This window comes from Camelina sativa, chromosome 17 (genome assembly GCF_000633955.1).
Source record: "Camelina sativa cultivar DH55 chromosome 17, Cs, whole genome shotgun sequence".
Classification (NCBI taxonomy): Eukaryota; Viridiplantae; Streptophyta; class Magnoliopsida; order Brassicales; family Brassicaceae; genus Camelina; species Camelina sativa.
In genome coordinates, this window is record NC_025701.1 from 19,872,619 (window position 1) to 19,888,610 (window position 15,992).

General features: G+C 36.3%; 3 protein-coding genes and 1 long non-coding RNA gene across 6 annotated transcripts in view; 1 reads left to right on the forward strand and 3 right to left on the reverse strand.

The window, feature by feature from the left end:
* The window catches only part of LOC104757706, a 5,284-nt gene extending 4,791 nt beyond the window's left edge, over positions 1-493 (forward strand). Inside the window, exon 8 of the long non-coding RNA XR_762504.2 lies at positions 362-493. This is a non-coding gene — a long non-coding RNA (uncharacterized LOC104757706). The remainder of the gene's footprint in view (positions 1-361) is intronic.
* Positions 1-2,136, reverse strand: part of LOC104757705 (PHD finger protein At1g33420) — a 5,001-nt gene extending 2,865 nt beyond the window's left edge. The window contains exons 1-3 of the mRNA XM_010480468.2: positions 1,554-2,136; positions 487-1,402; positions 4-393 (exon numbers count right to left, since the gene is read on the reverse strand). Coding sequence (XP_010478770.1) covers positions 4-393; positions 487-1,402; positions 1,554-1,914 — 1,667 coding nt within the window. The 5' untranslated portion in view covers positions 1,915-2,136. The remainder of the gene's footprint in view (positions 1-3; positions 394-486; positions 1,403-1,553) is intronic.
* Positions 2,157-5,961, reverse strand: LOC104757703 (probable beta-1,3-galactosyltransferase 8). Of its 2 annotated transcripts, none has more exons than XM_010480466.2 (6): positions 4,553-5,961; positions 4,399-4,463; positions 4,065-4,307; positions 3,664-3,963; positions 3,456-3,581; positions 2,157-3,367 (listed from the first exon to the last, which is right to left on the reverse strand). In XM_010480466.2, the coding sequence occupies exons 1-6, from the start codon at positions 4,739-4,741 to the stop codon at positions 3,103-3,105; spliced, it is 1,188 nt and encodes a 395-aa protein (XP_010478768.1). In that variant the 5' UTR covers positions 4,742-5,961; the 3' UTR covers positions 2,157-3,102. The 2 variants fall into 2 exon arrangements, with proteins under 2 accessions (XP_010478768.1, XP_019094735.1); XM_019239190.1 differs by having other exon boundaries at positions 3,664-3,987.
* Positions 6,049-10,622, reverse strand: LOC104757702 (protein NRT1/ PTR FAMILY 4.4). 2 transcript variants are annotated; one of them, XM_010480464.2, is made up of 6 exons: positions 10,427-10,617; positions 10,260-10,276; positions 8,579-8,779; positions 7,583-8,011; positions 7,314-7,432; positions 6,049-7,207 (listed from the first exon to the last, which is right to left on the reverse strand). In XM_010480464.2, the coding sequence occupies exons 1-6, from the start codon at positions 10,569-10,571 to the stop codon at positions 6,319-6,321; spliced, it is 1,800 nt and encodes a 599-aa protein (XP_010478766.1). In that variant the 5' UTR covers positions 10,572-10,617; the 3' UTR covers positions 6,049-6,318. The 2 variants fall into 2 exon arrangements, with proteins under 2 accessions (XP_010478766.1, XP_010478767.1); XM_010480465.2 differs by lacking the exons at positions 7,314-7,432; positions 7,583-8,011; positions 8,579-8,779 and adding exons at positions 8,794-8,912; positions 9,063-9,491 and having other exon boundaries at positions 6,061-7,207; positions 10,059-10,276; positions 10,427-10,622.

The window sequence follows — 15,992 nt, forward strand, 5'->3', positions numbered from 1 at the left end:
AACCTCTTGAACATTGCATACACTTCCTGAAAAGCCTTAGCAGCTTCGGTTTTCAGGTCAGAAACAGTAGCATTCAATGGCAAAACCAACAGTTCAGGTGGAGGGGCTGGGCATTCTTTGGACTCATCGGAAAGCTCAACACAGCACCAGAGGTTGATTGCAAAGGGGTTCACTGTGCTAGACAGGTGATCTTTTATGAAATGCTTACAGTCTAGTACTTTCGTGGCTGCATCAATCATTTTATCTCTTGTAGCCCGAGACCTAAACTCGGCCATGGTTTGTGGGTGCAATAAAGTTTCATACAAATATCTTAAGTCTTGTTTGACATGCTCCGCTGATACATTATTTACTTCTTGTTTAGATAAGCGGTGCACATTGCTGACAGGTTCAAGCCTGAAGTTCATATGCAAAGTTTAAGATAATTATGGAACACTGGAAACCAACCAACCCGAGCAGAATAATAAGAGACATCTCTTGAAAATTTACCTGTACTCAAAGTCGTTTGAACCAGGATTACAACGGGAGCAGACTTCTTGAGATCCGTCATCCGCCAATACCCCTCCAAAATGCTTGAGAGAGTAATCAATCAGTTGTGGAGAGCCTGTTTTGCAAACAGACCTTTTGAGAGCCCACCTTGTAACCCAGTTGGGTCGTGGACGTCCTGCAGCTTTCAGTATCTTAATCATGGCTTGCTGTACACGTTCCACATCACTCCTTGACCAAGCACATAGCACAGAAGACTTAGATGATGTAGGTTTTGATCGGTTGTCACGAATCAGCTGTAGCAGAAAGGAGAAGAGGTCTTTCACAGTCACAAGCTCTGAGCACGAGAGTGATTGGTAGAAGCCAATAGTGGAGTGGAGCTGAGCTCTTGGTTTCCTCCCTTGGTACAAAAACTCAGAGAGAGGTATCTCAGATAAAGTATCCACCGCACTGTGGTAAGCTTCCCTTGTGAGTGCATAGCTCCCAGATTTGAATTCATAACCCCACTCACTGTACCAGGAACACCCTCTAGTGATCCCATGAAGCAACCGGTAATCCATGCCGTACTTCCTTGACACATCCATCACGCTTGCCTTACGAACAGCAAGGGAGGAACAAAGCCTGTCCCAAAAGTCCATAATGGCACGACCAGTCAAAAAACCAGAGCCACCTTCCCTCCCGTTGAGAGACAAGAGATGAGCAAAGCCGTTGGAGTGGATGACACCGTGAAGGAGGTGAGTGTTGTCTTCAAGCTGAGAGTAAACCCAGTCTTCAATATCGAGAGCCAAGCTGCACCACTTGCAGTTGCTGCCTTCAGAGAAATTCTGAGTATTACCACACCTCGAGCAAGCCTTAGTGTCTCCTCGAGACCTTATGATGAAGTGATACCTCTTTCTGCACACTGGATGACTACTCCAACCTTGAAAAAAACACAAAGAGAGATTTAGCTCAGTGTTTGCTTTCAATCTAATGCATGCGCACACCATGATAACAGGTAAAAGAAACTTTATTTATGAAAAGAGAAAAAGTTTGGAACTTTTTTTGAGAAATCTGTAAGGACGTGGACTCACCAACGACTCGGCAGTGGTCACAGTAGACAGATCTAGAGGATCTGGTGACATCCTCCTCCACAACATCGAGAGAGACGACCCTAGAAGAGAGATCTGAAGCACCACCGTCCGTGGAATCCCCAGGCCTGAGCATGATCTGCCACGTCATCAAGCTCGAGAAGAGCGTCGAGGGAGGGAAAGTGACACGCGCGTGAGTAGCGAGGAAAGTTCTGACAACGTCGCGGAACGGCGGCAAGGTGGAGGTGGAATCGCCGCCGTTGGTGTGATCGGAGGGGAAAGTAGAGAAATCGTAGAGATCGGCAGAGACTCTGTTGCAACGCCTCGCTCGCTTCGCCGACCTACAGCCGTTCATCACCGCCATGACCGTAACAAAGGGTTTGTTTTTTCCGACACTAAAACAAAAAACTTAGAAAGAAAAAGAAACAGTAAAAGAGAGAGAGAGAGAGAGAGAGAGAGAGAGAGAGAGAGAGAGAGAGAGAGAGAGAGTTGAGATTTACGATACAGAAGAGAGAGAAGGTGAAGGGTGTGTTTTTAGAAGGGGGAGTGTTTAGTTTTTTTGGCGGAGAGATTTTCCCTCTCAAAAGTTTTGGGGGGAGAGGAAGATTTTAGGGTTTTTTGGGGGTATTGACTAAAAAAGCTTGACCGATTCTGATGGTGGGGAGAGGGATAGAGAGAGGGATAGAGAAGGAACAAAGGAAGATATGCTTTTTACTTATTTTTGTTTCTTTCTTTTTATTTTATTTTTACTCACCAATTTCTGGAGGACGGAGTGGGACCCATCCACTGATTCCAAATTCGAGGCGGTTTCGATTTCTTTTTCTCCAAGCCTTTTTTTTTTCTTTTCCTTATTTGACTTCTCTTTCGTTTTGATTCTCCTTTTTTAAAAAAAAATATTAAATTACTAAAGTAGCCGTACTAACCTCTCTGCTTAATTAGCCTATTTAGTAAAGTCCTATCCAATTCCGATTGTGACACCTCGATCCTCTTGTGGAAATCTCTTTAATCCAAACTTTTTAAAAAAATCACATAAATCCAGTGATTTTCTTTTGGTTTTGTTTGAAAATAAAATATAAGCCAATGATTTAAGCAAATCCAAAAAAAAAAGTTTATTTAAAAAACAAATCCAGTGATTTACTTTACTTCCCCCCTGTTTTTGGTTATAAAGTTTATTTTTTAAAAAAAATCAAGATCTTTAGTTACTTATACATATTTATTAAAAAAATTATAACATAAATGTGAATAAAATACTTGATTAGCTCAGCTTTGATTAAGCATAATATAGAGTGGATTATCTCCTTAACCGGCACAATTATCTCCTTTCTTGCTAAATAATTTTAAATCCTTGACTTATCCAATTGACCCAACAAAAAAAAAAGAACCCATAAACTTAAGAACCAAGGTTTCCAAATGACAAAGAAAACATAACCAATTTTTCCACACCAAACAAAAAAAAAAAAAGTCATGTAGTCTCAAGTTTTTTTTATTTTTATTACTATTTTACCTTCCTTATTCTTTTAAGTTTTAACTAAGCAAAGTTTTAAGTGAAACCTCAATACAAGAAGCGAAAATTAGCGAGGGGAGTGTCTCTTTCCGCGCAAGCTTGGTGTACACGAGCCATACGATCAACGGACTTACATATCCCACTGCAAGACCAATCGAACGACGCTGCACACACGTTCCCGGCTTGTGCTTTCCACTGACAATCCGGTGGTGTTCCACAACACATTGACCTCTCGTCCACATGCTCCACTTCTAACCCTAGCATCCACGCTCCTAATGACACATCCTCGTTCGCGTACCGGTGCAGTATTCCCCTGCGCACATCATGCCCACTACTGAATCATTCCTTTCCATAAACCCCCAAAAGAGTAATCTTTTACATCATGGATTCTGAAAACTTACTGGTTAGTGGAGATATATACAGCTAAGTCCTTTGAGATTGCATAAATTTGTCCAGTCGCATGCCTAAAGTACTTGTTACCCTCTTCTCCAAATTTCCAAAACTCTGGCTCATGATACTTTACTCCCCTACATTTCCAAACTTTTTTTGTCATATGTTGCATCCAATGGTTTCAAATTTGCTATATAAAGGTCACTTCTTTTTGCTTACTTTTGTGAAAGAACAGGACCTGACTTCATGCAACCAATGTAAATCCTCGGTCTTGATTGATATCTCGCAAGTGTTGTAACAAGCATACCTAAATTGACATGAACATCATCGTCTACCTTCACGTAATACTCTGCGTCATACATTGCAGTTGCTGTTGAGAAGTATAGTCTTGTCTTTGTTGAGAGTTGGTGATATCCTTCAATGTGTTTTAGTCTCAAGAAATCTTTATGCTCTGAATCTTCTTCATCAATGGCTTTGTCTAGTACTCCTCCTGGTGTTGCACTGTGTCCTATCACAAACCTGGCAAATAAAAATCCAAACGTTCTCTGTTTTATATGACTGAAGTTTGGTATGTGTGTTTAAAGTAGTGAATTGAGGATACTTGTGGCTTACTTCACAACCTTACAACAATCCCTTTCTCTGTCTCGATTTTTTTTAGCTTCTCGCCTGTTGGCATCCATGTTTGCCTCACCGAGTCTCGTCTTTTCTTGCTGCTGAATGCTGTGTTGATGCCTATCACTGCAAACACCTTCTGTAGACTCTGGTTTTTCGCTGACCGTTCGCTCCAGAACTCACTGCTTCTATCGCTGGTACGTGCTGCTGCTAACTCCATCTCCAACGTTGACATTGTTCTCTCCAATGATATGTTATAAACCACAAGAAAGAATCAGATTTTAGTACCTCCTCTGTCTCAATTACCTAAGGAAACATAGAAAACGAATATGGTTTTATTACTTTACTGCTTGGTGGGTTTTGGATACTTCTCCTATTATGTCTCTGGATTTGCTTTCTATCAATTTCTGATCAACAAAGAGAAAACACTTGTGGTTTAGTGAGCATATATATGAACATGAGCAAGTGTTAGTTAAAGTATAGAAGGGTTTATTACGCGTTTATGTTCATCGCAGTCCTTTTGAATGTCTAAACGTTTAGTAGACAGATGCTTTGTGAGATGGTGATCCTCTTCTTCAAATATGTAAGAGCGACTCAAAGTTCGACTCATGAACAATGAGCCTGCAAGAAAGCTAGCAAGACACAGCACTATTATAGCTTTCCCTGAAGCAGCTTTAGCCCTCATCTCTTCTGCGCCTCCTTAGTGCTAAATCTGTAGAACATCATTGTGATGATGAGGATGAAGCATAATCAATATACTTGTCTCTGTATTTTTCATTACATGCCATTACCATACTCGATGAACATGATGATGCTAAAAAACTACATCAAGGAACTCAAATTCTTACAGTAACTAGGCTCTAGTTTTTCACAAGAAATGATAACCTTAACAAACTCAAGTCTTAATATATATGCTTGAGAATCATGAACATACCTCTATAAGCACATGTGAGACACCAAAGGGACGGAAATTCTGAGGAGATGAGAGCTGTCAGATTAAGAAACAAGTTCTGAATGTTCATGAGATGTTATTTAAATAAAATGAAAACAAGAATGTAGTTGCAGAACGGCAATGGCGTTTATGTTTTGCTTCTCTCTCTCTCTCTCTCAATCTGACTGTCTTGTCATGCAATGTGCATGTCCCAACTAACTATTTGCATATAGCAGATATTACAAAAAAATATAACTCTACTTTTTTTTTACACAACACTTTAGGCGCTAACATATCTTGATGCGCTTTGTGCGGCTTCCGCAACACATGACTCAACTTCTTGATCAGAGAATAGAGATAGCCAGAACTTGGCATTAAAGTGATACATATGTAACCTGATTTGTAGCATATTTATGTTAATGCTTGTAAATACTATTGTAGAGTCATGACAATGATTCGCTATATTCTTTAGAGACTGACTCAAACATAGCTAAAAATATCTAGTGATATCTTACTAATGTGACTTGTAAAGAGCTCTGTTATGTAGTGAAACAAACATATTTATCTATCAAAATGGGTCGGTCCATCTTGTAGAGGCTGGAAACATTCGTGGACTGAGCTGCTGTACAACCTTTAAGGTAAAGCCCTTCAGATGTATTGTTCAATTAAAAGTAAAGCAGAATAATGAACATACACATTATAGTATATATTTCTTTCCGAAGTCAATGATGATGCTCAAATTACACACAAAAAAAACTCATATATTTAAGATGTAGTGGTGAAATACACTACTATCCATTGAGCTGTAGCAATGGAGCAGTGAGTTGTGTGGACCTTCTCTGTCGGCCCAAAGGTTACAAGCAATGATGCTTACCTCACTCTATCTTTTACCTGATGATGTCAATATCTATGGGAATAGACCATATCTCTTTCCAACTTCAAAGATGTGTTAAATCTATGGACTCATCATATGGCTCAAAGGTCAAAAGACAGCAATTGCCAAACAAAAACGCTGTTTTAGGCTTTTAGCCAGTTATAACGGTTTGGCGAGACTAAAAACATTATCAATCACATCACAAAACCAACTAGCTTCTTGATACATAATTAAGTCAAAAGACAAGTTCTCTAAACCTTTCAAACTAACTCTTCATCATTACAAACCCCAAATATATAAAAAAATTTAAAAAAAAACCAAAACAAAAAAGACTCTACCCCGCCATTTCCAAAACATATGATTACAACCGGATTAATAAGCAAATAGAATCCTCAAAATTATTCCTTCTAGTATCCCTCCTAAAGGGTTACAACAAGATGATCTCTAACATACATAGTCAAATTCTAGGCTTCTCCCTCGTGGAATCCTTATTTTCTCCATTTTCTAAATCCTCCAAGCTATTGACTTCGGCGCTATGATGTGTCGCGGATGGATCACACGAATACCATCTTGACCAGAAAATATAGTTAAAGAAGTTGATGAAACTCAATGAAGCTAAGAGGCAGTAAAAGTGATCTAATCTATCTTTGTTAAGATCGTTATCTCCTAACCAACCTTCTCTCGTCCCTGATCCATTACTAGAAGTAACTCTGTTCACAGCCGAGACAAGAACAGAACTAAGATAGAACCCGAAAGAGTAAGAGCAGTAAGTCAATGCCGTGAGAAAAGACTGCATACTCTTTGAAGACTGTTTGTAGAAAAACTCCACTAATCCAACGGCTGTAAACATCTCTGATAAACCGAATATCAGAAACTGAGGCGCGATCCAAAAGATCGAGAGCGTTACGTTCTGTTCCAAGAACGATTCTCGTCTCTTCTTCTCCACTAAAGCAGCTGCAACCATCGAGAACGTCGCTAAGAACAGTCCAACGCCAATTCTCTGAAGAGGAGAGATTCCGGAATCGTTTCCCGTGACCTTTCTAGCGAGTGGGACGAAGAACGTTTCGTAGAGAGGCACAAAGAAGATGAGAATGATGTAAGGGATGGCTTGAAGAGAAGCAGGTGGGATTTGAAAAGTCTTTGTGATGTGTGTGTTCATAGAGCTTCCTTGCTGAACAGAGAAAGTTTGAAGCTGAGCTAAGATAGTGTTGAAGATGATAGTACATGCGAATATCGGTATGACTGATAACAGAATCTTGACTTGATGGATTTGTTCGGTTGTGCAGAGTCTCCATGGACTCTCCATTACTTTGCCTTGCGTCTTGATGCAAGCCTTGTCAAGAAACCTGCACGTCAAGAAAAGAGCGTTTAGTTAGTTAGTTAGTTAGTTACTTAGTTAGTTGGTTAGTCAGTTTTGGCGGTTATTGTATAAAGAGATTAATGACATATTACCTGAACTTATTAGTATGAAGGAGAGGTTTGACACGAACGAGATCCATTGAAGGTTGGTGAAGCATGTTTGGGTTTGAAGGACAAATCTGTTTACGTTTAGTGATCGCTGCTACAAAGACCTGATCGATTGATAAAAATCAGAAGTCAAGATCAAAACTCTTTTATATGCCTCAAAATGTATCAAAGGCCCATGTTTGAGTTTATAAGTGAAATGAATACATTTTATGAGTTTTAAAAAAAAAAAAAAAACAATACGGTTCTTGATTTACCTGAGCAATTGGTGTGAAGATGCTACCACGGGATGCTTTATTCCTATAAAAGTTAGTTCCAGCAACAAGGCTGATCAACCCCGCGGCCATAACAGCCGCGGAGACACCAAAACCAACGTCCATGCCAGAATGCGTTTGCACCCAAACTAAGAGTGTAAGTGCAATAAGTTGGCCCATCGAGAAGGCGAAGTAAGCCGCATTGAAGAAACTTGATAGCTTCCTCAAATCCTTTCTTTGAAACTGGTCGGCACCGTGAGAGATGATGTTCGGTTTGAGACAGCCACTCCCTAACGCCACCAAACAGAGTGCGGCGTAGAGAGTGACCGCTTTATAACCATTTGCCTCTAAGCAATGTATTGTGCCCTTCATGTCGCATTCTGGTGGTCTTAGCTCTGGGAGATGAGCTTGGACTGCCAATAGTATGAAACCCTGTTTTATTTGTTACATGTTTTTGTTAGCCAAAAACTTCTCTTAGTTTTTGTCAACCAACATTACTCGAATATTTCATAACTAAAATTCTTAGATAACTACACATAGATATGTGTATGACGTTCACGTAACTAATATATGTTCAAGGTTACGTGTTACTTTATATAAGCGAGGGATTGAAACTTAAGTGTACCTAGCTAATATCAAATATGCAACCGTAAATTTCGTCCCAAGACTATATATATTGTGAGGTACTATTTTCTACAAGAACATTATATTGTCAATTTAACATATTATATAACCTAGTGAAAATAAAACTACAGTATTATACAACACATTTGCTTTTCCAAAGAACCGAAAGTTTCAGCAAGAAAGGTTTAGTTCATATAATGCACTTTCATTACAACTTTATGTTAAAGTTTTTGACTTTTTTTTTCTATAAATACTTTTAATAGCCCGTTTAAATCAAGGTTACTAGTTAGAGATGAAAAGTGATGTAGAATATTCAAGAGCATCTAAAATAGAAATGAGAAAAGGTGAAAAGGGAGCTAGCTAGAGTATACATACAAAAATTTCGATGATGCCAAAGACGAGCATGGTGCGAAAGCTTCCAAGGTAGGAATCAGAGAGGAAGCCACCAAGAAGCGAGAGAAGAAACACCGTTCCTATGAAGTTAGTCACGAGGTTTGCGGATTTGGACAAAGGGAAATGCATTTCATTGAACACGTATGTGATCAAGTTGTTTCCAACAGCTGCGATCGCCATCATCTCAAAAGNATTACCTGAACTTATTAGTATGAAGGAGAGGTTTGACACGAACGAGATCCATTGAAGGTTGGTGAAGCATGTTTGGGTTTGAAGGACAAATCTGTTTACGTTTAGTGATCGCTGCTACAAAGACCTGATCGATTGATAAAAATCAGAAGTCAAGATCAAAACTCTTTTATATGCCTCAAAATGTATCAAAGGCCCATGTTTGAGTTTATAAGTGAAATGAATACATTTTATGATTTTTAAAAAAAAAAAAAAAACAATACGGTTCTTGATTTACCTGAGCAATTGGTGTGAAGATGCTACCACGGGATGCTTTATTCCTATAAAAGTTAGTTCCAGCAACAAGGCTGATCAACCCCGCGGCCATAACAGCCGCGGAGACACCAAAACCAACGTCCATGCCAGAATGCGTTTGCACCCAAACTAAGAGTGTAAGTGCAATAAGTTGGCCCATCGAGAAGGCGAAGTAAGCCGCATTGAAGAAACTTGATAGCTTCCTCAAATCCTTTCTTTGAAACTGGTCGGCACCGTGAGAGATGATGTTCGGTTTGAGACAGCCACTCCCTAACGCCACCAAACAGAGTGCGGCGTAGAGAGTGACCGCTTTATAACCATTTGCCTCTAAGCAATGTATTGTGCCCTTCATGTCGCATTCTGGTGGTCTTAGCTCTGGGAGATGAGCTTGGACTGCCAATAGTATGAAACCCTGTTTTATTTGTTACATGTTTTTGTTAGCCAAAAACTTCTCTTAGTTTTTGTCAACCAACATTACTCGAATATTTCATAACTAAAATTCTTAGATAACTACACATAGATATGTGTATGACGTTCACGTAACTAATATATGTTCAAGGTTACGTGTTACTTTATATAAGCGAGGGATTGAAACTTAAGTGTACCTAGCTAATATCAAATATGCAACCGTAAATTTCGTCCCAAGACTATATATATTGTGAGGTACTATTTTCTACAAGAACATTATATTGTCAATTTAACATATTATATAACCTAGTGAAAATAAAACTACAGTATTATACAACACATTTGCTTTTCCAAAGAACCGAAAGTTTCAGCAAGAAAGGTTTAGTTCATATAATGCACTTTCATTACAACTTTATGTTAAAGTTTTTGACTTTTTTTTTCTATAAATACTTTTAATAGCCCGTTTAAATCAAGGTTACTAGTTAGAGATGAAAAGTGATGTAGAATATTCAAGAGCATCTAAAATAGAAATGAGAAAAGGTGAAAAGGGAGCTAGCTAGAGTATACATACAAAAATTTCGATGATGCCAAAGACGAGCATGGTGCGAAAGCTTCCAAGGTAGGAATCAGAGAGGAAGCCACCAAGAAGCGAGAGAAGAAACACCGTTCCTATGAAGTTAGTCACGAGGTTTGCGGATTTGGACAAAGGGAAATGCATTTCATTGAACACGTATGTGATCAAGTTGTTTCCAACAGCTGCGATCGCCATCATCTCAAAAGCTTGGAGACCTAAACGTAACATAGATGATAGATAAATATAAACATAGCCCAATCAATATAACCTATATATAGCATGGACCATCCCGGCCATATATGCAACAAGCTGGTTTAGCTAGTCGATGTGCATAGTTAAAGTTGACGATAGAAGGGGAAGGATACCTAGAACAAAGAGGGCAGCTCTTGTACCACCATGCTTGCTTGGCCTGCATGGTCGACCTCGAGAATCAACGCAAAGATCGTCCGATGATTCCTCGGACATGTGTAGTCCTCTTTTAGCTTCTTCAGATAGATCACGAACATCCATAGCTCTTTCTATGTTAATTTCTTTAATTATGTCAACGAAAGGGAGATATAAGGTCTGCTTTAGAAGGAGTTGGCACAAAGATAAATAAACGAGGTGGGGAGCGAGGAGGTACTTATAATGTCTCGTTCATTCTTAAAAAAAATCATGAGAAAGAAACTATAAAAATATTATACAATAAAACAAAATAAAACTCTACATCAGTTTTAAATTAGAAATTAGACTTCAATATTGAAAAGTGTAAATGTTTCTAATGAATAGAACTCTCATAAAGAGAAGTTAATTTTTAATTAGAAAATACTATTTAATTATTTTTGTTGGTAATTTAGCATTATTCATAACCTTCTATTTTCTAAAACTTGGTTTGATCGGATGTATCAAATAATTAAGCTTACTAAACTTATTAGTGTGTTAGTGGGAAGTAACGGACCCACTGTCCAATATGTTTAAAATGCATCATCATCATCATTACAAGCAAATTTCAACTTTGGCCTGTGGCTCCGGGGCATAAACTATTGTTTACTACAATATGTTTTCTTGACATTTACGGTTGATATATGAAGTTGCGATTTAATTATGATGACAACCTTTGACGAATCTTCCCTTCCCATCAGTGTTAGTTTAGCCCTTTTCGTCAGTAATAGTAGAAACTTCACATCAAAAAGAACTAACCAAGTTTATAGTATCATCATAATTTAATTTTGAAGACACTTTTCTATGGATTATCACAAATTTTGATTTAAGTAATTACCAATCTAACGTACATATGTATAGTCGACCCGATACTGATGGATTGAAGATAATTAATGTGTATGTATGACATGCATGCAAGTTTTAAGTTCGAAGGTATTCAGTTTTACCAACATTTAAAACAACTTTATGGCGAAAATTCAGAAAATCACAGAATTTTAGAATTGGAGTATCCCAAAAAAATTTCTACATATTCTACTATATGTTGATAAAACTATAACACAATAATCTAAACTAATAGATTAAAAATTCGGTTAAAATTTTCATTTTTATCAATGTTATCATCATTTGGCTTATCAATGCGATATATTATTAGGTTAAGCACAGATTACTTTAGTAATGTGGGGGCATACAAAGTGACATACGTGAGACTACAATAATATTTTACTCATTGATCAAGGTTTGTGGGATCTTTTCATCCGTCTTGAAAGTCAAATCAGGATATAGTTGGAGGCATTACAAATTCCCCATCCCGACCATAACTTTCCTCCCATGACAATAAGTAGATAAGATCTTCTTTTCCGGAAAAAAATGATTATACCAAGTGATGCTACTATTTATATTTCTTTTGTTATGTTTATAAGATCACATGTGTTAAACCATAACATGTTATTAAAAACATATTATGAAAAACGGATTGTGAATATTTGAATCGAAAAGAAATATCATAAGGTAGGTATCTAACATGTCCACAATTAGAGAAGGATGAATAAGGTTAGAGTTTGGGTCCAAATACATATCATGCATGTTATGATATGTAAGACTAAGAGGCCCGATCCAGCATTCCTTGTTGGTGTAAAATAGGTTCTTAGATACATGCAAGTTTTAATAAGACTGAAACTTGTATTCTTGAAAGACAATGAATATGATACAGCTCTTGGCGCTTATATATATTAGTTGGATTTGGTTTGTATATAGTGATGGCTCTATCGACCGCATCATATCTGACCCCTAATTTCCATGTGTCTCAGTGTATTTATACGGGATTTATTGTATTTATCTGGTTTTTAACTTTTATGTATACGCATAACAAATGATCGACAACATACTAAGTTAGTTGTTCAAGTTTCCACTACTTTCTAACTTTGGATGTGGAACGAACATAATCGACACTTTCTAGAAAACAGCTCGTCCAAAACCAATCAAATTCAAACGGCTGACCAAACAGAAGTTAAATGCAACCGGGGACAAACTGTTTTTTTAGTCTAGTACTCAAAACCAAACATGAATCTTTTTCATCTAGACCGGTCCCCACTACCTTTCTATATAAATTGTAAAAATGGCTAGAAAACGAAAGCTACTTTTACACTATACTTACAATAGTCAAATCAATGAAGTCCAATACAAGCAAGCATCACAAAAGGGAAAGTGAAATGAAGAGACGTGTGTGACATTATTCATTGATGAATGTATAAACAATATAATGGATACAACTTATAAGTTGGATACAACTGTACCCCAAAGTTCACTAAATTTGCAATAGAATACAACACTATCAACTCCATGGCCTCCCCTTGAGAGCCTTTCTTTTTTGCTTCTCAATATCAAAACCGTTTATATATATATTTATTTATCTTGGTTTGTACTTTTGCGTGCTTTTGTTGGTATGACCTACTACTAACAATTCACAATTGTCAACATCTAAAATGCTCTTAGGCGTATGCGACCAAATTCAATGTGTATGATCGTGTTCGACCAAATACAACCGATAATTAATCCTTAATTTTCTTCTTTGAAGCCAGTTGTCATCCCGGAGGAATATCTTCTACTTATTTATTTGTATAGGTGTCGTATATCAAAACTTCTTCTTTGACTTTCATCACCTGGCTCCATGCCTCTCTTCTTCTCTGTTTTGTAACAAATTAAATTTTGTTAAAATCCCAAAATATGAAAGCCAAGAAGACTTTAAAGTCATTCATAAGAGATATTATTTCGAATTGAATATGAATTATAAATCCATGAAATTTAACATAATATAATGTATACTGTAGGTCTCGAAAAACTTAACAAACTAGTCACATAGCCTTATAATTTGATTAACACAGCTTTGTTGATCTCCTTTCTAGGTTACTTTTCTAGGATAATTAATTAGGTCTGTATATACAAGAAAGAGAACATTTAAGGTGAAGACTCCAGAATCTTGCACTCCGTGATTAGGGTCAATTTATCTAAATGACGCAAGATATATTGAATTTTCTTTTTGTTTATAAAATAGACTTAATGGATCGAGAAGAAGAAGAGTGAAGGAAGCTTGGAAAAAAATATATCGGTTAAATCTTTACCGTAAACAGTTAGTCAGTAACACATCCATGATATATATACATTTTAGTCTCATTGAGTCACACACTTAATTTATGCTTCTATTCATGTGTGGCCGTGTGGGATATATATTATATACACTAATACACATATCATAACAGGAAAGACATATCGAGTGGTAACAAAAAAAAAAAAAAAAAGAGNGCAGAAGATGGTCGGTTTTGTTTAGTGTTTAAGTGAAGAATACTTCTTCTCAAGAAGAAACTACGTTGACTTTTTTCTTCATCATTATGCATTTTCTCCCATCTTTTGCCCTACCACTCCACTCTCACCCTACTGTATTATTACAGATCAGTTTGTGTGTGTAACGTACGCTTGTCCTTCCAACTATTAAAAACAAAAAAATTACAAGAAAATAAAAAAAATAAATGAAGTTGATATTGAGCACTTGCGTTTGTGTATTATATATGCAAATATAATTCATGATTGGTGGTCAAGGTCAACTATATAACAGTCACAATTGGTGTTTTAACTATATGATAAACATTTGGCTTCGATCTTTCATTCTTTCTCCACCATCCTAATCACTCTATTGCTAACGTTACATATTTTTGAACAGTTTATAGACGGTGAAATAACAAAATATATTTTGGATGAATTAAATTTTCCAAGATGGAGTGTGAATATGTATTTGCTATTTGGTATGGTTATCCCCTATATATTAATAGAGAAACACATTTGAGAAAAAACTGATGTGTGGAGAGCTCTATGCCATCTATATATACATTTTTAGCAAATAAATCTTGAAACTGCAATATATTTACAATCATACCATTAGCATTAATTATTAATTTATTTTTATTTAATTAATTAGTATTAAGTTTTGATTTTTGGAAACAAGATTTTCTATGCTAATAAAATTTCCAAAACAATAGGAATCACTTCCTTTAACATTAAGTATTAAGTTTATAACTAATTTAATTAATATTAAGTTTCCAATTTTACAAAACAGTATTTTATCCATACAGATATTTCCTAAACAATCGGCCTAATCAATAAACGACAATGTTTTTAAAACTCTTGAGGTAAATAATATAAATACACAAATATTTTTTAAGAAAATAAAAATACCAATCAAAGTCTAAATATACTCTACACAAATTTCTTAAAACATAAATGAATCATTAATTTGCGGGGTCGAATTCAATCTGAACTTAATTTTACTTCTAATTGTTTTTTTTTGGACGATTGATTATATATTGATTCTTAACATTTGGATTTTCTAGAAACAACTCTGCACTTAACTTTCATTTTTTTCTCCCACTTGAGTGAATAAAAGCCTTGTATCGTGCACAGTCCCAACAACTCGATCAACCGGGGAAGGAAGAAACTTTATATAATAATAAACCTCTTAAAAAATTGGTGGACTAGTTAATTTTATTTATTATAATGTTAAAAGTTTGAAAAACTTTATACTATATGAGATGGATAATGCAAGAAACGGAAACGAGATTCATGCCATTTGAAAAAAAACTTATTTTATAGTACAATTTTTATTAAGACGAGAATAAACTAACTACGAACGAGAATTAAGGCCAATCAAAATCCATATTTCAAGTGTTTTCAAACTCATATAGAAGCAAAAATATATATGGGAAAAGCAAAAAGAAAATCTATAGGAAACTCAAAATTCACAGATGATAATAAAATTATTTGATAAGAGAACTTCTAAAATATTTCATAAAATTTCAAAAAGAATTTGTTCCATTCCCATTCCATTATTTTTGGTAATGAGAGTGAATCTTGGCTGAGATCTACACACACTCTTGGTTTTCAGATCGTTTTGGCTTACTTTATATAGATTCTGTTTTATTTAAGAAACACGTCTCGAATATAAAATTTCATGTCATACCGGAAGCACAATGCATAATAACGAGGATTTTGTAATAGGAATAACACAAAAAGGGACGGTACATGACTTTTACCCATATTTCTAGCTTTAGCCTTTAGAGATACAGCGTAATGAAGGGGACGAATGTGGTCGGTGTGAGGTTGTAATGGTAATGGCCAGCATTGACCCTTTTGATTTCTTTTGGCTCCTCTCATTTATAAAGCTTTTTCGTTTTGTAGTGGTGTAATGTGATCAACCATGGTTATAGCTAAATTACTAATTTTGTTTGTCAAAACCCTATTATGGCTCCTATTAAAATATTGAACCAGACATATGAGTTATCTTTAACGGATTTAAAAATTCAATTTCTTATAAATGTGACCTAAAAAAAAACTGTATATCCTTCCTATGTGACCCAAACTGGAAACTTTTCATTAATTGTTGTGGTTTAGTAATAGTTACGCGTCTTACGACAAACTAGGATAGTCACGAACTGATTGATAATCTGTACAAACGTTTAGGTG